This window comes from Hemiscyllium ocellatum, chromosome 5, assembly GCF_020745735.1.
Source record: "Hemiscyllium ocellatum isolate sHemOce1 chromosome 5, sHemOce1.pat.X.cur, whole genome shotgun sequence".
In the NCBI taxonomy this organism is placed as follows: Eukaryota; Metazoa; Chordata; class Chondrichthyes; order Orectolobiformes; family Hemiscylliidae; genus Hemiscyllium; species Hemiscyllium ocellatum.
The window spans coordinates 50,893,207-50,914,363 of record NC_083405.1 but is presented as its reverse complement, the minus strand read 5'-3'; the positions used below and the strand labels follow the sequence as shown (position 1 = coordinate 50,914,363).

At 40.5% G+C, this 21,157-nt stretch overlaps 1 protein-coding gene across 1 annotated transcript in view; it reads right to left on the bottom strand.

Moving 5' to 3' along the window:
• Positions 1-21,157, bottom strand: part of LOC132815685 (thrombospondin type-1 domain-containing protein 7A-like) — a 398,166-nt gene that overhangs the window by 49,379 nt on the left and 327,630 nt on the right. The window contains exons 15-18 of the mRNA XM_060824741.1: positions 19,699-19,704; positions 14,242-14,375; positions 719-872; positions 135-276 (exon numbers count right to left, since the gene is read on the bottom strand). Coding sequence (XP_060680724.1) covers positions 135-276; positions 719-872; positions 14,242-14,375; positions 19,699-19,704 — 436 coding nt within the window. The remainder of the gene's footprint in view (positions 1-134; positions 277-718; positions 873-14,241; positions 14,376-19,698; positions 19,705-21,157) is intronic.

Below are 21,157 nucleotides of genomic sequence, written 5' to 3'. Positions count from 1 at the left end.
CATTTCAATAAAATGAATTGTCCCCAGGGAAATGTCCCTCATGCTTTTTGTTCAAGACTTTTCCTCCCCTAAAGGTTATGCAGAAAATAATTGAACATCTTTTTAAAGACCATTGAGAAGGAAGCCTCAGTTACCTGTTACGTTATACATGAAGTGAAAGCAATTCCTGTTCAAATGGCAGACTTCAGTCTCAGTTTCAGGTGGACAGGGTTTCCCTTCTCCTGGTTGCCTTAATGGGACTGCTGATCGTTCTCGAACAGTACTAATATTACACGGCTAAAATAAAACATGAATGCACTTATACATGGATTAAAGCAAGTTCTCTTCACACAGGCTATCTGTCCACATGTGGGTTGTACAAGTAAATAGAAATAAAAATCAGGAGAGACGTAAATGAATATCCAATTTGCAATTAGACATTTTACATTTTTGCAGAGTAAAAATTGACACCAAAGTCCCTGATTTATGAAGGTATTATTTAATAAATTGTTATTGTCTTCTTAATTAGTTTCATGGGTTTTGTTAACACCACATACAAGAGTAGTTTCATTTTTTAAGTTGATTGTGCTGTATTATTTTCACAAATTAATACATTGCAAGCAAAAGTAATATCAGTACTTTAACATGCTTTAAGCAAATTAAAATAAAATCAGTTTGTTCACAGATTAAAGGTTTCTGCAAGTACAATATTCAGTGCAGCCAGTTACCGTCATCTTACCAGAGGACAGTTGCTCCAGGATGTCCATTCAGACATAACACAATCATCAGGGCATGGTAGCTTGCATTGCCTGGAACCTAATGGCATTTCTTCTGGATCGCAGAGGTAGTCTTCAACAGGTTCAATGGGACCATCTATTGTATTCTGCATGCACCTAATGTCACAAAAAGTGACTTAGTTTGACACACACTTGAATAAGAAATGTGCATCCTTGCTTAGGTCAGCTCCCTCATTTGTTCAAAACCTCAAATGTTAAATGGAAATCACTAAGTGACTTCCTATCTTCTGTATGAAAATTAGCTTTGATTTGGAACTATCTCTCAACTAGAAAGCCGTTGTTGATTTGTAACAGAAACTTCTCTACTTTTGTGTGTTTTATCAGAATTCAGTTGACTCATGTAAATCCAAAAATATTGTGATTTCCATCCATCACAAAAGTGAGAACTGATGGATAGCTCATAGAATCCCTACACTGCAGGAAAAGGTCATTTGGCCCATCAAGTCTGAACCAACCCTTCAAAAAGCATCCTATCCATACCCAGCACCCTCACCCTATACTACAACCCCACACTTCCCATGGCTAATCTACCTAGCCTGCACAACCATGGATCGCTATGGGGCAATTTAGCATGAACAAATCACTTAACCTGTACAGTTGTGTACAGTGAAGTGCCCAGAGGAAACCCATGCAGACACAGGGAGAGTGTGCAAATTCCACACAGACAGTCACCCAATGTTGGCATTGAACCTGGGTCCTTGGTGCTGTGAACCAGCTGTACTAACCACTGAGCCACCATGCCATCCCAATGGAGCCCTAACATTCTTCACATCAGCATCACCTTCCTCAGTTTGATGCTGGTGAACCATAAGGGCCCAGTGGAAAATATTATTTCTTACTCAGGAAGAGGTCTGTCAGTGAGAGCAGGAAAGGATAGCTGGAAGTTATTTAGGATGAGGTGTGTAGTAAGGGTATGTGATACCACAATTTGAAAACCAGCATTCAATGCTGAGTATAGTCCAGTGACCTAAGCAGGACAGCACAGTGAGGGAGTTAGTTAGATCCCATTGTGTCTACTATATCAACCCCTCACTCAGCCTTTTCAAGCCCACGCTGACACATCATTGCTCATAGCAACATCAGGTTCACCCATCACTTTCTGTCTATGCAGGTCCTCACATTCTATCTGCTCATTCACTAGTGGCATTCATTGAGTCATAGAGATGTACAGCACGGAAACAGACCTTTCGCTCCAACTTTGTCCATGCTGACCAGATATCCCAACTCAATCTAGTCCCACCTGCCAGTACCCGGCCTATATCTCTCCAAACCCTTCCTCTTCATTTACCCATCCAGATGCCTTTTAAATGTTGCAATTGTACTGGCCTCCATCACTTCCTCTGGCAGCTCATTCCATATACATACCGCCATCTGTGTGAAAAAGTTGCCCCTTAGGTCTCTTTAATATCTTTCCCCTCTCACCCTAAACCTATGCCCTCTAATTCTGGACTCCCCCATCCCAGAGAAGAGACATTGTCTATTTACCCTATCCAAGCCCCTCATGATTTTATAAACCTCTATAAGGTCATCCCCTCAGCCTCCGACTCTCCAGGGAAAACAGCCCCAGCCTGTTCAGCCTCTCCCTACAGCTCAAATCCTCCAGCCCTGGCAACATCCTTGTAAATCTTTTCTGAACCATTTCAAGTTTCACAACATCTTTCTGATAGGAAGGAGACCAGAATTGCACACAATATTCCAACAGTGGCCTAACCAATGTCCTATACAGCCACAACATGACCGCCCCCCAACTCCTGTACTCAATACTCTGACCAATAAAGGAAAGCATATCAAATGCCTTCTTCACTGTTCCATCCACCTGCGACTCCACTTTCAAGGTACCTGCACTGCAAGGTCTCTTTGTTCAGCAACACTCCCTAGAACCTTACCATTAAGTGTATAAGTCCTGCTAAGATTTGCTCCAATCACATTTTTGTGCGATTCCACATCTCTACCTCATAGTCACTCTCAGAAATGCTTTCTAACAATCTGTCAACATGTTCCATTTTTCATATTTATACATTTCTTCCATGTCTCTTTCCAGGAGGACAGAGAATAGAACACAAAGGGAGAGACAGAGTCCAGGAGGTGGTTCACCTTCTATCTTGTACTGATCATCTGTAGTAGAAGGCACTGAAGATTAGTGGTGTCTTGAATTTGATGCATTAGGAATGGCTAGATGGGGTTCTTGTTAATCATCTGCACAAATAAATTCCAAATTCAATAAAAATCAATCAAACTTCAGCCTCAGCATTAATTGTCTCATTGATCTCCTTGTGTCCTGATGGTTGACTCTGCACTTACAGAAGTGCAATCTTAGGCCCTCAGGAGCTTCAAACCCAGAAGGTATTGGTCAAGAACATCTTAGCAAATCACAGCAGGTCATAGAGGGAGAGCAAGCTAATGTTTTGAGTCTAGATGATTCTTTATTAGAGCTCTGATGCTGCCTGACCCGCTTTGATCTGCAGTATTTGTTTCCTCAGCAGTGAGGGCAGTGATCTGAGTAGGCTGTCACTAAGCTTATTGAATCAACAGGGGTTGTATTACACACAAGTACATGGGTTCGCAACACAATGTTAGATTATTGCTGAAAAGAGAGACTTGTTGTCAAAGCTTTTCATCTTACACTCAAGACAAACACAAAAAACGCCAAATTCCAAGCGATCAGAACAATTTAAGCAGATTGGATGAAAACAAAACAATGGAGAACCATCGGTGTCCCTAGCTTTCACTTAATTCAAAACAATTGTAATATTTTGATACACCTCTTGGTAAGGTCACTGTATCTGAATGCATTTTGTTTATAGCAAGTGAAAATGAATCATGTTTTTTGTTTGACCAATTATTTTAAATTGGCTGTTAGTATGGCCATTAGTGTACTCAGCTGCAAGTGTTACTTAATCAGGAATCACAACTAACAGTAGACTTTGTTTTGGGATTTTACTGTCTGTACTCTGCCAGTTATGACTAGCTAAAGGAACTAGCTGCATGATTTAATCAGCCTGTCACTGGGATATCGGATCTATGTACCTGGCATTGCACCAAAACTAAAATTTAGATGTAACATTGTATGATAGACAGTCCATCCCACCAGACTGACAGCAACAGCCTGTTATTAGAAAATGCCACTCACGGGACCACTAGATAGGAGCAGCATGAAATAAAGAATCTTTCCAACCAATTGGCACTTCTTCCTCCTGTAGTATAAATTATTGTGATCATTTGAAATTTAGCAATCTTGCATTTGTCTTGTTGAGTGCAATATTCAAGTTCTTCTCTATCAAAGAACTGAATTTAATTTCCTGTTTAACATTTGAGCACAAAAAATATTTGTCTCTAACAATTTCCTGTTTTGTCTATTGTTAATTATTCTTGCTTTAAGTTGTCTATTCTCTTGTGACTAATGATAAGCAAGACTTCACAACAAACAGGAAGGGAATGTTTGATTGTCATATTGCTTTGTTAGCAATTTTTGAGAAGATTTGTAGCTCAGGTAAATGATAAGTATGTAAGTTAACTTGCTGAGCTGGAAGGTTTGTTTTCAGATGTTTTGTCACCATGAATAAGTAACATCATCAGTGAGAATCTCTGGTGAAGCACTGTTGTATGTCCTGCCTTTCTATTTACCGTCTCTATTTATATCAGGTCCTGGGCCTCTTCAATCACCACTCCCTAACCACCTGAAGTCTGGAGGAAGAATGCCTCATCTTCCATTTTGGGATCCTCCAACCCTATGGCATCACTGTGGATTTCACCAGTTTCCACATTTCTCCTCCCCCCTCATCTTATCCCAGTTCCAACCTTCCAACTCGGCACCACCCTCATGACCTGTCCTACCTGTCCATCTTTCTTCTCACCTGTCCTCTCCACCCTCCTCTCCAACTTATCATCATTAACTGTCCCTCCATCTACCTACCGTACTCCCAGTTACCTTCCCCACTCCCACTTATCTCACCACCCCCTTGGCTCACAACCTCATTCCTGATGAAGAGCTTAATTATGGTTGAAACATCAATTCTCCTGCTCCTCGGACACTGCCTGACCTACTTTGCTTTCCAAGCACCGCACTCTTGACTCTGATCTCCAGCACCTGCAGTCCTCACTTTCTCTGTGTTTATTGAGTAGCTGTTTTTCTTGAAAATGTTGTATATATACTTTTCTTCTGCTGTTTGTAGTTCTTGGTGCAGTGTGATGTAGCTCGTTGAAATAATATCTTGATGCAGTTCTGTTTGTGGTTGTTGGGATGATTGCTTCTGAAGTTAAGTATTTGGTCTGTGTTTGTTGTTTTTCTATAGATGCTGGTTTGAAGCTCTCCATTAACTGGACTTTCAACTGTCACTTCTAGGAATGGGAATTTGTTGTCGTTCTCCTCTTCTTTTGTGAATTTTACGTCTGTCAGGATATTGTTGATGGCGTTGTATGTTTCCTCTAATTTGTTCTGTTTTGCGACGACAAAGGTGTCATTTATGTAGCAGACCCAAAGTTTGGCTGGATAGACGGCAGGGCAGCTTGTTCAAGTCTGTGCATTATTGCTTTATCTATGAGCCCCTATATTGGTGATCCCATAGGTGTTCCATTGATTTGTTTGTAGGTTTTGTTATTGAATGTGAAGTGGGTGGTGAGGCACAGGTCCACTAGCTTGAGGATGTTGTCTTTGTTGATGAAGTTGGTACTGTCTGGTTTTTGTGGCCCTGGTTTTCCTAGTAGTGATGCCAGTATTTCTTTGGTGTGAAAAGGTCTGTAACATCAAAGGAGACCATTACTTCGTCCTCTTCTATCTTAGTATCTTTGGTGTTTAGGAATTCTTGGGTGGAGTGAATGGAGTGGCATGAATCTTCAATTAGGGGTTTTAGTTTTTGGTGGAGTTCCTAGGCTAGTCCGTATGTTGGTGTAACAGGTAGGGAGACTATGGGTCTGAGGGGGGGCCCAGATTTGTGTATTTTTGGCAATCCATAGAAGCGTGGTATGAAACATCCAGTTTCATGTTTTGGAAGGCTGTCCTGTTTAATTCTCTTGAATTTTTAAGAAGTGGCAGGTGGTTTTTAATTCAGATAAATGCGAGGTGCTGCATTTTGGGAAAGCAAATTTTAGTAGGACTTATACACTTAATGGTAAGGTCCTAGGGAGTGTTGCTGAACAAAGAGAACTTGGAGTGCAGGTTCACAGCTCCTTGAAAGTGGAGTCATAGGTAGATAGGATAGTGAGGAAGGCGTTTGGTATGCTTTCTTTTATTGGTCAGAGTATTGAGTACAGGAACTGAAAGGTCATGTTGTGGTTGTACAGGACAGTGGTTAGGCCACTGTTGGAATATTGTGTGCAATTCTGGTCTCCTTCCTATTGGAAAGATGTTGTGAAACTTTAAAGGGTTCAGGAAAGATTCACAAGGATGTTGCCAGGGTTGGAGGATCTGATCCATAGAGAGAGGTTGAATAGGCTGGGGCTGTTTTCCCTGGCGTGTTGGAAGATGAGGGGTGACCTTATAGAGGTTTACAAAATTATGAGGGGCATGGATAGGATAAATAGACAAAATCTTTTCCCTGGGTCAGGGAGCCCAGAACTAGAGGGCATAGGTTTAGGGTGAGAGGGGAAAGATATAAAAGAGACCAAATGGGCAACTTTTTCACACAGATGGTGGTATGTGTATGGAATGAGCTGCCAGAGGAAATGGTGGAAGCCAGTACAATTGCAACATTTAAGAGGCATTTGGATGGGTATATGAAGAGGAAGGGTTTGGAGGGATATGGGCTGGGTGCTGGTTGGTGGGAGTAGATTGGTTTGGGATATCTGGTCGGCATGGACGGGTTGGACCGAAGATTCTAGATCAGTGGTGCTGGAAGAGCACAGCAGTTCAGGCAGCATCCAAAGTGCAGCGAAATCGACGTTGTGGGAAAAAGCCCTTCATCAGGAATAAAAGCAGTGAGCCTGAAGCGTGGAGAGATAAGCTAGAGGAGGGTGGGGGTGGGGAGAAATTAGCATAGCGTAAGAGCTTCAGGGCAGAGGAAATGACCGGGAGTTGCAGTGGGAGAGGGACTCCCTGAGATTCTTGTAGAGATAGGAGGAAAACTTTGGACCGAAGAGTCTGTTTCCATGCTGTACATCTCTATGACTGTATGACCCTATGATTCTGTTTTGTAGTGTTGGGTATATCTCCCCCTGTTGGTATGTGTCAGTATCTGCAAGCAGAGCATTTGCCTTTTTAAGATAGTCAGATTTTTTAAAAGTAACGGTCATCCGTCCATTGCCTGCGGGTGGGATAATGTTGCTTTTGTCTTTTTAAGTCTTTCTAAGGGATTATTTTCTTGAGCATTGTTTGTGAAGTGGGAAGTACATTGGATTCGGTACTTGGCTGTCAGATAAATAGCTATTGGAAACAACCTGAAGTTTGCCCTCCCATGCATTAATAAAATATTCATCTTGAATTATTTGTTATACACATCCCTCCTTCTCCTCCATAGAGACTTTGTCCTTTGAGACCGGTGCCTTCTAAAAGGCTCAACATGACCATTTAGGATCATAGACAAGGCATCATGAAGGGAATCTCAGATCTATCTAAGCACTGGCACACATTTGCAATATGCCAATTGCTTCCTCCCTGATACATCTAGTTGTCTTATCCCTTTCATTCCTTCATTTTAGTGGCAATGGCTTCATTGGTTACATTTCGCAAGGGTGTCAAAAGCCACATTACATTTTAAGTGGAAATATACCTTGTCTCCAAGTAAACAACTAGAAATACTTCTTTAAGATGGAAAGTGTTTTGAAGTTGAATACCAGACACACATTGATGAACTTCAAGTCTTAGTGGTTGTTGAACACTCCTGAGAAATCTGAGGATACACTAACTGGAATATGAGTGTAGAGAATATATGAAAGCCAGCCTGAATGTACACTCATTGTGGTGAATGTCATTGGTGGCACAGTTTGTCAGCCCTGCCAAACATAACATTTGTCATTTATGTAATGCACCAATGAATAGTTAATTGCACAATTCTACAAATATCCGACAGAGCCCTTGGAGGAACCAAATGGAGAATGGTGGTAACTTTGACAGCCATGGGTAAATTGTGACCACCAGGCAATAAATGACTTCCAACAATCTGACATGAGAATTGAGCCTTTTGAGACACTGTTATTCTGACACAGTGAGGATGTGCATCTTTCGCTGACACAGACGCTATGTTCCTGGTATTGTCTCTTGGGAGCACTACGTCTCTCCTCTGAAGTAGCAGGTCTGTGACAGGAAAGCTGCTGCTGATCTTGCTGTTCCTGCTGCTTATCATTTTGGTCCTCATCTGACACCCAAAACAAAATGGCGCAAGGACACCGCCTAAGACCAGAGCTCAAGTGGAGACTAGTTAGGAATTTCCGAAGTAGTGGAAGTCATCCCAAAATCAGTGAGAATAAACTCTCAAAGTATTATACAATAACAATGACACAAATTTAGGTAAGAAAGCAACTATAATGTCCCAGTGCATTCGAGAAGTTTTGTCTGTCATTTCTTTAGCCCTATTAATTGCTGTTGTGTTGTCTGGCATTTACTGGTAAGCTCTAGGGAACTGGGGAGTCTGTACACCTACAGTTAAATTGCAAAACTGTGTTAAAATAGTTCTTAATGAGCTATTAACATATTGAAATGAACAATCCCCCTGCCTGAGGGAATTATTCTCAGGCAGCCGAATGCAAAGCAGTTAATTGGGAAAATTCGAGTTGAAGAAGCTAGCTTTCTATCATGCTGTCAATGTACTGTAAATTCTCTTTTAAACTTCAACTGTTCTCAAAGCCACTCACTATTACAAATAAAAATGACTCCTCAATGCATCAAGGTCAGCAGGTGAATCTGCTAATTTCATCTGGAATCTGAACTTGCCCATGCAACATTTTGCCATCAGTAAAATTACAAATCCTTGCCACTATTCTTGTATTCTCATTCCTGATGAAGGGCTCTGGCCCGAAACGTCGAATTTCCTGTTCCTTGGATGCTGCCTGACCTGCTGTGCTTTAACCAGCAACACATTTTCAGCACAATTCTTGTATCCAAGTAATTGATAACTATGGGGCTCTGGACCCTACCAGAGTTCCCTGCAATATTCTAGAACATAGAACATAGAACAGTATAGCACAGAAACAGGGTTTTTGCACCATGATGTCTGTGCTGACCATGATGCCATTCTAAACTAATCTCATCTGCCTGCACATAGTCCATATCACTCTCGTCCCTTTCTTTTCATTTGTCTGTGTAATTGTCTCTTAAGCATTGCTATTGTGTCTGCTTCTACCACCTCCCCTAGCAGTGTATTCCAGGTACCGACAACCCACTCTGTAAAAAAACGTGCCTTGCACAACTCCTTTAAACTTTCCCTTTCTCACCTTAAACCTGTGCACTTAGAATCTCACATTTCCACTTTGAGAAAAACATTCCAATGCCCATGAGCCTTTCCTGCTTTTATATAATTCTATCAGGTTTTCCCTCAACATCAAGGGGACTTCTGTTTTGTAATATCCTCTTCAATGCCTCCACATCCTTCCTATGGTGCGGTGACCAGAACTACACACAATACTCCAAATGCAGCCTGAATAAAAAGATTTATACACCTGCAACATGAGTTGCTGACTTTTATACACAATGCCCCAATCGATGAAGGCAAGTATGCCTTATGCCTTCTTTATCCACTTGTGTTGCCACTTTTAGGGAAATATGGACTTGCGCCCTAAAATCCCTGTGCATATCAATGTCCCTCAGGGCCCTGCATTAACTGTATACTTCCCTCTTACATTTGACCTCCCAAAATGCATCATCTCATACTTGTCCAGATTAAACTCTGCCATTTACCCATCCAACTTTCCAAGTGATGCTTATCCTGCTGTATCCTTTGACAAACTTCCTCAATATCCACAAATCCTTTTGTCATCTGCATATTAACTAATCATATCATTTTCATCTAAATCATTTACAATATACTACAAACAACAGAGATCTCAGCACTCAACCTTGCAGTTCACCACTGGCCACAGAATTCCAGTCGGGAAAACGCCTCACCACAACTACCATCTGTCTTCTATGACCAAGCCAATTTTGCGTCCAATTTACAAACTTCAGGGATCTGACCTGTGGCTGAAGGGAGTGCAAAGATCTCTGTCAAAGCCCTGTACTCTCCTCCCTTTCTTTCTGCAATATCCTGGGATATTTCCCATCAGGCTTTGGATCTATGAATTATCTATCTTAATGTTTTTCCAAGACACCTAAAACTCCATCTTCAATCTAAAAATCATCCCTTGACATTCATTGGCAGTACCAAACTGCATCCTCACCATCTGCATCCTGGGGATTACCATTGATCAGAAACTGAACTGAACTAGCTACATAGATATAGTGGCTACAAGAACAGGACATGGGCTTGGAATTCTGCAGTGACAAACTCACGTCCTAACTCCTCAAAGCCTGTCCAGCAACAACAAGGTGCAAGTCAGGATTGTGATAGAATGGTCTTCACTTACCTGAGAGAGTGCAACTCCAAAACACTCAAACAGCCTGACACCGTCCAAGTCAAAGTTTGCTTGGCACCACATCCACACATTCAGTAGCAGCAATATCCACCATCTATCAAATGCACTACAGAAATTCACCAAGACTCCTGAGAGACCATCTTCCTAAACCTATGAAAAGGGCAGCAGATATATGGGAAATGCTACTACATACAAGTTCCCCTATAAGTCACTCACTGTTCTGACTTGGAATAATATTGTCATTCCTTCAGAGTCACTGGGTCAAAATCCTGGAACTCTCTCACAGTGTTACAGATTTACCTGTATGAAATGGATCACAGTGATTCAAGAAAGCAACTTATTACAACCTTCTCAAGGGCAGCCAGGAATGGACAGTAAATCCTGGCCCAGCCAGTGGCTTCCACAATCAATGAGTGAATACAAAAAGTATATATCATACCAGGAAGTGATCAAGTTACACATGAGATAGCTGTCATAGTACTCGTCAATATGTGTGTAGCAGAGCACTCCTCAGTTGTATTATACTTTAATACAAATCCCTGAGTTCATTTCAACAATCTTTAGCATTAAGGACATTTGTATTAAGAACAAAAACACAACAAAATGCTTAATGTGATAAAGGTGTTAAACATAATCACAGGTACAACATTTTGGAAAAAGGAAGAAGTCAAAAAGCCTTGAACAACAATAGAAGTAGCTGGAAGCAGAAGCAACGATATTTCAGAGTAGATTCAAAAGGGACTCTTAACAGACAGTGTTCTGAACAAGTGACAAATTGAAAAGCAAACCTTATGGGAATAGTATTTGATCAAAAAAGTAGTTTTCCATCAAAATCAGTCTATAAGATCAAAATCGGAGCTGCAAAACAACAGTACTATGTGCCGTAAAATGTTGGGCTTTTCTGCTGAAAAGCACTCTATGGGCTGATACAGTCATAGAGTCACACAGCACTGAATCAAACCTTAAACCTATACCCTCCAGTTTTGGACTCCTCTACCCTTGGCTATTCCCCTTATCTGTCCCCCTCCTGAATGTATAAACCTCTATAAGATAACGCTTCAGCATCTGACGGTCCACTCTGACAGCCTCTCCTTAAAACTGAAATCTTTCAGTTTCAGTAACATCTTTGTAAATCTTTTTTTTGTAGATTCTCCCTGTGTAACAGCTGAAAGGCTGTACTGCAGGAACAAGGCTCAGGACAAGGCAGAAATCCTGTACTCCAGACACGGAAGCCTCCTCCTCTTTTTTCTGGAAAATACTTGGAAAATGAATTCTTGGAAGTAAGAAATATTGATGCTTTTATAATAAAACATCCAGTTCTTAACTGGAATGTTCAGCATACCTTTCATGAATTCTAACTATTTCAACAGAATATTAAGTCAGAGCGTTTTGAACTGGTCATCGAAGAACCTGACAAATAGAGCAATTTAAATGAAAATGGCTACTGGCAATGAAGTTTTCCTTTGCACCAACACTTGTGGACTATCAGAAGCAAACCAGAGGACCCATCTCAGCTCTGGATAATACTGCAGGATCAACTAAAAGTCATGGTTAAACTTGGAAGCCAGCACATTGTGTCCAATAAAACAGTAGATATTGAGACAAAGATAACTGTTGCGATTTTTCAGATGCTTTCTGAGGGAATCAGGGGGCTGTTATCCTAATACAGGTATTCCAAAAAAATCTTGATAAGATCGAGAATCAACATGAAGTCTACTCAAAGACAGCCAAAGATATGAAGCCATGGCTAAAAACAGACAATAAAAGATCTCAGAATAGCAATAACCATAGGTAAGGTAATCGAGACACCTTGATACCATAAGGCATGTCTGGTCGCATACATCAGCCATAAAACTGCTCTGCATTCAGTGGTACCAGTCAGGCATGTGATCTAAAAGGAAACTGGGTAAAATTGCTGGAATGTGGCAGTGAAGAAGCAGTCAGAATCCACAGCTCAACCAAAAAGAGAGGCTTTGTAGTGGGAAAAATGGAGACAACTATACCAAGCACCTTATTAGGACAGATACGTCCGCATGGTCACAAAGCAGACTGCAAAGAAAGTGAGCAAAACACAAGGTGAAAGTGATTGAAAACAAACTAGCTTTTCCTAAAGTCACATGCACATCATACATGCATGCAATCACACAACTGCAATGGTGCATTCCAGTCAAGATCATATTGTCCTGTCAGACGTGGAGGGTACAAGTTATATGGCAGACAGCATGGAACAATATTTCCAGGTTATCACCTGATCATCAGCCCAAGAGAAATTATTGAGAATGGAAAAGAATATGAAACATTTGCATGATGAACATATCGGAAGTTGCCTCCTTTACATGCAGAACAGAAAGTCGGAGAGCTCCATTTGAAAGATAACACATGTTCATATTAACATAGAGCAGTTCAGCACAGTACAGGCCCTTCAGCCCTCAATGTTGTGACAGTCTTTTATCCTACTCTAAGATCAAACTAACCTTCATGCCCTTCATTTTACTATCTTCCATGTGCCTATCTAAGTGTCCCTTAAATGTCCCTAATGTATCTGACTCTACTACAACTGCTGGCAGTGCATTCCACGTACCCACCACTCTTAAGACCCTGAAGGGGTCAGAAGATTGTTAGAACGTGGAATTCTTTTTTCCAGAGCAGTTGAGGCTAGGTCATTGACTTTATTTAAGGCAGAGTTCAATTGATTCATCAGGAAAGGCTTTGGCCCGAAACGTCGAATTTCCTGTTCCTTGGATGCTGCCTGACCTGCTGTGCTTTGACCAGCAACACATTTTCAGCTCTGATCTCCAGCATCTGCAGACCTCACTTTTTACTCGAATTTACTAGCATTCCTAGTGCACCACATTCACATTCAAGTTTTCAGACTGAATAAGGGGAGATGACAAATGCAACAATCAAGTACAAGATAATTATCAGTTTAATCCAAGAGTTAAGAGAAAGGAGTGAACCATTCTGGATTTCAGCAAAATGTCACTGTTACCAGACCAGGCCAGATTAGCAGACTACCTGAACATATCAAACACAATTGAATAATTAACATGGAAGTCCATATAATGTGTAAATATTATTTATAATTATCCTAGTCCTTTACATTGATAGTTTATAGCATGTACCATTTTGCCATTTAAGAAAATAAGCTGTTATAACGCTATTTCAATTGCTTTAATACTAATTAACATGCAGCACTGCCCTCTTGACTTGTCCTACCTGTCCATCTGCCTTCCCACCTATCCACTCCACCCTCCCCAGCGACCTATCACTATTACCCTCCACCTGTATATATCTATTGCCTTCCAGACTACCTTCCCCCAAGCCCCACCCACACCTCGATATTTATCTCTCGGCCCCCTCCCCCCTCCACATTCCTAATGAAGGGCTTATGCCCGAATTGTCGACTCTCCTGCTCCTTGGACGCTGCCTGACATGCTGAGCTTTTCCAGCGCCACACTTATCAACTCTATACCACTGAATATATAAATCGGTAAAAAGTAACATTCCAGGTGTGATCCAAACTAATTCGATTTCAGTTGTTGGAGCAGTATTAGCTGGTATGTACAGACAAGTTCTCCTGAAGCTTGTCATTCGTTTAAAAAAAACTTGAAACTTACCTTACCCAATGTTGTTGCAGTGTTTGGTATATTTTTTTAGATTAGATTAGATTAGATTATTTACAATGTGGAAACAGGCCCTTTGGCCCAACAAGTCCACACAAACCCGCCGAAGTGCACCCACCCAGACCCTTTCCCCTACATTTACCCCTGCCCCTAACACTACGGGCAATTTAGCATGACCAAAACCTGCACTTTTTGGACTTGAGGGAGGAAAACAGAGCACTCGGAGGAAACCCACGCAGACACGGGGAGAATGTGCAAACTCCACAAACTGTCTTAAGAGCCAATAATACAACTACATAATTTGAAATCAGATTGTTAAACTAAAAATGTATTAGTTTTACCTCACTTTGCGTGTTTGTACTCCTTCTCCACAGTTATCCTTTAGGTCCACATTGCTCACTTTGCAGACACTCCATGGTTCGGCTATCCACACATACTGACTGCAGTCACTGTGGCATGGTACCACCTCATATACCTGTGATGACAATTCATATAATACTGGCTTTAATAAATATAGTTACTTCAAATTCTAATCCTTTGGGTCTTCCTCCCAGTTCAACCACACTCGAACTTAGCTCAACATTTGATTTCTATTCTCTGAGGAGCAGAAGGTTTTTCTTTTGCAACTCAACACATTCACAACTAAAAGCTGCTGTGTACTGTCCCTCTGCTACTCGTGGCTACATGATGGATTGGATAATTATTGCAGCTGTGCAAAATTTGATTCGCGAAGCCTTTGGTGAAAGACCCAGAGGAAAATCAAAGATCAAAGGTTGGATAAAGTAGAAGATGACCTTGGTGGATGCAGCAAAACAGCCAACTATAATTATTGGCATAAAGTGGCAGTCAGGATGTCAGAATTAATGATGGTGATGGCTGTGCAAAGATGCAGGGACCTCAATAACTATCCTTCGAATGCAGTGACTGAAACACAAGTACAAAAGGAACTATCTTTCATTTAGTTCAAAGAAGACTCAAATAAAATACTTGCTCTTATAAAATATATGCTGAACCTGTCTCGATAAAAGTGAATTATTCACTCCAGTACAATGTTTGAAGCTAAAAGAGGCTAAGCGCAGCTGACATTGATATTGTAGCTACTGGAGTCTTCTAGGTTTGGAGAATATTTTGTTTACACCGCATGGTTCCTGTTCGGCTAGAGCTCAACATAAGTTCAAAAGAAAGTTCTACGGGATTGTGTTTACATGCATATTCTGAGTTCTCCTCCTAGGAGCGGAAGTATATAAAACAAGCCTTAAAACAAATTCTTCTGTTCCAAACATTTAAAATTAATGTTCGATCAGTAAAAAAACAGACCCAAGTGATTCACATTCCATTCAATACCAAATCAAAGAAACATGAGGCTGTATTATTCATGATTGCTATAGGGTCAGGATGGTTATGACTCTGGATTTACACTGGAAAGTTGGTCTTGAAGTGAATATTCACAACATAAGAAATGCTATAGAATTGTTTGAAATATGTGAAGTATTATAATGACAGAAAATAATTAGTACTACTTCAATTTAGTCTTTTTTACATAATCATAGAATTCCTATAGTGTGGAATCAGGCCATTAGGCCCAACAAGTCCACACCAACCCTCAGAAAAGTAACCCACCAGACCCATTCTCCGACCTTATAACTCCACATTTCCCATGACCAATGCACCTAGTCTACACACCTCTGAACACTATGGGTAATTTAGCATGGCCAATTCATCTAACCTGCACATCCTTGGAGTATGGGAGGAAATCGGAACATTCGGAGGAAACCCACGCAGACACATGGACAATGTGCAAACTCCACACAGACTAGCATTGTGAGACAGCAGTGTTAACCACTGAGCCACCATGAGTGAATTGCTGGTTCAACTATGGCTGCATATTTTAGAGTTGTTTTAAAAATCATATCCTTTTTAATTAGTTTTACAATTGTTTCTTCCTTTGTATTTATATTTTTAGCCAGGAGTGAACTATTTATTGTTGAATAATACTCAGTTTGCAAAGGACTCTGCATAAAACAATATATAATTTTTATAAGTTATTACAGGTACAGTAGTTCAAGGTCTTTCATCCTGAAAGATAGAAATGTCCTCCCAAAATGTCATCTACAGCATGAGAGTGAGTTAATATGTACATTTATTAGAAATTCAAAGTTTGGGAGAAGATTTGTAGCTCGAATGCTCGTTGTTGTGGTTCTGTTTGTTGAGCTGGGAATTTGTTTTGCAAACGTTTCGGCCCCTGTCTAGGTGACATCCTCAATGCTTGGGAACCTCCTGTGAAGCGCTTCTGTGATCTTTCCTCTGGCATTTGCAGTGGTTTGAATCTGCCGCTTCCGGTCGTCAGTTCCAGCTGTCCACTGCAGTGGTCGGTATATTGGGTCCAGGTCGATGTGTTTATGGATTGAAACTGTGGATGAGTGCCATGCCTCTAGGAATTCCCTGGCTGTTCTCTGTTTGGCTTGCCCTATAATAATAGTGTTGTCCCAGTCAAATTCATGTTGCTTGTCATCTGCATGCGTGGATACTTAGGTTGGCTGGTCGTGTCGTTTCGTGGCTAGTTGGTGTTCATGAATGCGGATCGTTAGCTGTCTTCCTGTTTGTCCTATGTAGTGTTTTGTGCAGTTCTTGCATGGGATTTTGTACACTACATTGGTTTTGCTCATGCTGGGTATCGGGTCCTTTGTTCTGGTGAGTTGTTGTCTGAGAGTGGCTGTTGGTTTGTGTGCTGCTATGAGTCCTAGTGGTCGCAGCAGTCTGGCTGTCAGTTCGGAAATGCTCCTGATGTATGGTCGTGTGGCTAGTCCTTTAGGTTGCGGCATGTCCTTGTTCCGTTGTCTTTCCCTTAGGCATCTGTTGATGAAATTGTGTGGGTATCCATTTTTGGCGAATACATTGTATAGGTGTTCTTCTTCCTCTTTTTGCCATTCTGGTGTGCTGCAGTGTGTTGTGGCCCTTTTGAATAGTGTCTTGATGCAACTTCTTTTGTGTGTTATGTGGTGGTTGCTTTCATAGTTCAGGACTTGGTCTGTGTTTGTGGCTTTCCTGTATACCTTTGTGCTGAATTCTCCGTTCGGTGTTCTCTGTACCATCACGTCTAGGAATGAGAGTTGGTTGTCCTTTTCTTCCTCTCTTGTGAATCGGATTCCTGTGAGTGTGGCATTGATGATCCAGTGTGTGTGATGAGCCAGCACTCATTCACAAATTCAATCCATAAGCACATCGACCTGGACCCAATACAACGACCACTGCAGCGGACAGCTGGAACTGACAACCAGAAGCGGCAAATTCAAACCACTACAAATGCCGGAGGAAAGATCACAGAAACACTTCACAGGAGGCTCCCAAGCACTGAGGATGTCACCTAGACAGTGGACGAAACGTTTGCAACACAAATTCCCAGCTCGGCGAACAGAACCACAACAATTTATTAGAAATGTTAATTCTGCAGGAGTCTGTATTTGAAAATAATTCTGAGGAATTAGACCTAACTATTGTATCCCATCCTCAACTGGTATTATTTACTATATTTAAGAATTTCCTTGTTAAAAACAAACTTCAGTTAGTTTAATGGAAGAACATAATAACTACCCTCCAAATGACAGAAATGTCTGAAAGAGAAAACCTTTCTCCTCTCTCAAACGATCGTTTAGACAGTCCCTTGCAAGGTATGCAATAAAAAAGTAAATAGGTCAAAGATAATTTATAAAAATAAAATCAAAATATAATTACCAGGGATGATAATACATCCCAGAAAAATATTTCTAAACTCTGGAATATGTTTGTGTTTTTAAATGGGTGGATTAAATTAATAATGACAATTGCTTTCAAGAATTACCAGATGAGTCACAAAACATCAACACAGTTATTGTTGTCTCTAGTTAAATTAAATAACATTTTAAATTAAACAGCAATGATGATCATACTGTTCAATTTAAATTAATCTACATGCATAAGACATGTGTGTCAAAGTCATTTTACTCAGGTTTCCAAGGTTTGTTCAAGGTTACTGAACAACACACCCTGTTGAAGTTCAGTTCCATTTATTAAACAACACAAATTTGAATGTAGGACATATAGCAAAGGGCAATTAAATTGAACCTTTTAATTATTGTAAGATCACATTGATCAGACACCTCAATGGTTTTTTTTTGAGACGCATTAATGTGAAGACTGTCAAATGATATAGAATACAAACCATCGATTGTTGAATTTTCATTGAATAATACCCAACACATTCATGGGCTGAAATGGTTTTAAAGGAAGACTGAAGAACTGATTTAAATTGACCCTAGTCATTGCTTGACTACACAAATTGGCCAAGTTTCATGGGAATAACTTGGTTGATATCTAAAACAAGCTGAGTTAATATTGCCCACATGGGCAATGGAAACAGTCAGCTGGACCCCATGGGAAGGATGATAAAGTCACCATCTCCTCTTTGATTTACCACAATATGAGAATTTCTCATGTTGGACATGAAACATATACTTTAATTATCAATAACAATAACAGAATACACAAACAGCTTCAATTTCAAACAACTTCTTTGGCAGCCCAAGAAGCAATAGAGAGTACAAAGAGTATAGGTTTCCCACATTGTGAGCACAGAGAGATTTGGAAGAGATACAAATAAAGGATGTACTGAATTCCTGAAACCTTTATGCATACCGCAGTAACTCTCCTTCAGCAAGTGATGGCTACCACTGGTTTTAAACTTCTACTGATCAACAACTTATGTCCAGATAACAGTACTATCTGGGAAAATGTCTGCTAAGAAGTGATTCGTGGAGTTTCAATTCTGGCAGCTCACATGAAAGTGTTTGACAGAATGTTGCAGTGCAGCCATAGCTGTTCTTGGATTTTAGACATCTGACTCCCATCTGCTGCTCTGATCTTGTTCTTATAAGGCAGCAGTCCTGAATTTTGCCCAACATCTGATCTAGTGTATCCAGCTTTTGATGTGCCTTGCTCACAGAAACAGTTGATATGTCAAAGGTTTTGTAGAAGTCTTAAGGAAGGAATCCCAGACAGTCCTACAGACATTGTCAGCAGCATTGCAGTGAATTAACACACAGCACTCTCTCCCAGTAGCAGCCTGTTCAGTTGAGACCTGGATGCAACCTGGAATATAACTGATGCCTGAGAAAGATCCCAACCTTTAGTGTACTTGTAGCTTGAAAATCCTCAGTCATCTGTTGTCATATTCTTTCATAAATACATACTTTTCATAAACTATACTGTTCTCATAATGGAACAGATTTGTCCATATTGAAAAGTTTTAAATGTGAATTTATATAGTATGATTCCTATGTGACTAAAACAATTTATGGCAAAAATATGTCCTTTAAATGTCATAACAGACTCCAAAATAATGTAGAAGTTGTTGCTATATAACATCTTATTAGATCTCTTAGAAACACTGCTGAAATAAGATTTATTTTGTGTATGCAATCTTAGTTTATTTATTGCATTGATTTTTGTGACTTTACTAACTTATCTATGATTTGTTAATATCCCGTGTATGTAGTGTGAATTTCTTGCAAATGCCACATTAACTTCAATCGCACATCTCATTCATCCTCTGTCTAACAGAAAGCTGGTGGCATGGTGGTTCCAGTCTCTCAAATACACCAACTACAATCACACATCTGACAACAAATTCATTCAAACAAGGATAAAAACAATTCTGGTTTGAAATTAACCACAAAAGTCCATACAGGTACATAATAAAATATGAATGTAGACATAATAGACAACATACACATGCACTCTTACAATAGATCTTACTGTCTTACCTGAGCCTGTAAGGAGAGCCCACAAATTGTCAATTGAAAGACAGAAAAAAGAAAGAGAAAAATTATTATTGAAAATAATAATCACTTTGTACAAAAATAATTGTCGGTTCTGTTATAACGCACACTTCCTCAACACGTGCTTGAACAATTTAGACCTTTATTAGTAGAATGTGAATTTTCCCAACCTGTATTGGCTATAATGTGATTCTGGTCCCTGTGATTTAAATGGTGCTTCTATTACACAATTTTCTTACAATGCGGGATTGCATGGGAAGGGAGCAATCATGTGAAATGAGAACAGACTGTAACAATTTGCATGTTCTAATTCATTTTAAACCGTGCTCTAAAACCAGACCAATATATCTTAGAATATGGTATTTCAGTCTTGGAAATCGAACATGTTCAGCCTTGGAGCTGTCTATCAGCTCCATTTATATTTGGAATCAATTTTCACAACTCAACCCCAGGATTCCTGCTGGCAAGAGTGTAACAAATGAGCAATAAATTAGATTGGGAGCAGGTATGCTGGAAATGGTTAAACCATTTAACAATTAGAGGTCTTAGTAGGTACTTTTACCCACCAGAATACAAGGTCAAAGCCAAGGGCCTGTTTTCACTAGATTGACATCTAAACCCTTAAAAAATGACCACCAGGGTCCAATTCTGGGATTACTGAAGCAGTTCTCAAATTTTCTGATTGTCAGACGGGTTTTTGAAGGGTCAGGGTTGGTTTGGGCATGCCTGATCGAGCTGACTCCACTGTGGGAATAGGCATCGCTCTACTCCTCTAAAACTTTCAACGAGTCAGGCCAGCTTTTTAAAATGTCATGGTTTGTAGCATCTCAGAAATGGCATGAAACATAGACTGCGTCATTTGTAAAGCGAGTTCAAATGTTCCTCCTCATGACCATTGTCCCATACCATTCCCACTCTCATGTCAAAGTCTGTTCCTCCACCTACCTCCATGGTGGGTGGATAGTGGGCAAAAGGAGGCTTGGAGAGTTTGAGGTGCCATGGTTATGTGTGTTTGGTGGGGGAGGGGGGAGATGGTGGCTACATGAGGAGTGGGGGATGAAGTCCCAGAGAATCAGGGTGGATCTTCTCAGCCAATCCTGGCACCCACCCACCCTCCTGACTGTTTATCGTCTACTTCGAGGATCACCCGGCCTGACTCCATCCCACATCTGCACTCTGGGAGCAAGCATTGCATGTTCCTGGGTACTATTTACTGAGTTAGGTCAGGACTTCAGCTACTCACCACTGTGACAAAATATGGTTTAAAATTTCTACTTGGCCTTTATGTCTGGAATAGCCTTACATCTGTTTGACAGCTTCAGATTTACTTTTTTTCCCCACAGTGTCTATTTAGACAGCAAATCAACCTTTCCTCTTTTCACACATCTTAGCAATTGCTTTCCAGCTGCCCATCTTAATGAGTCTTGGCTGAACATGTCAATGT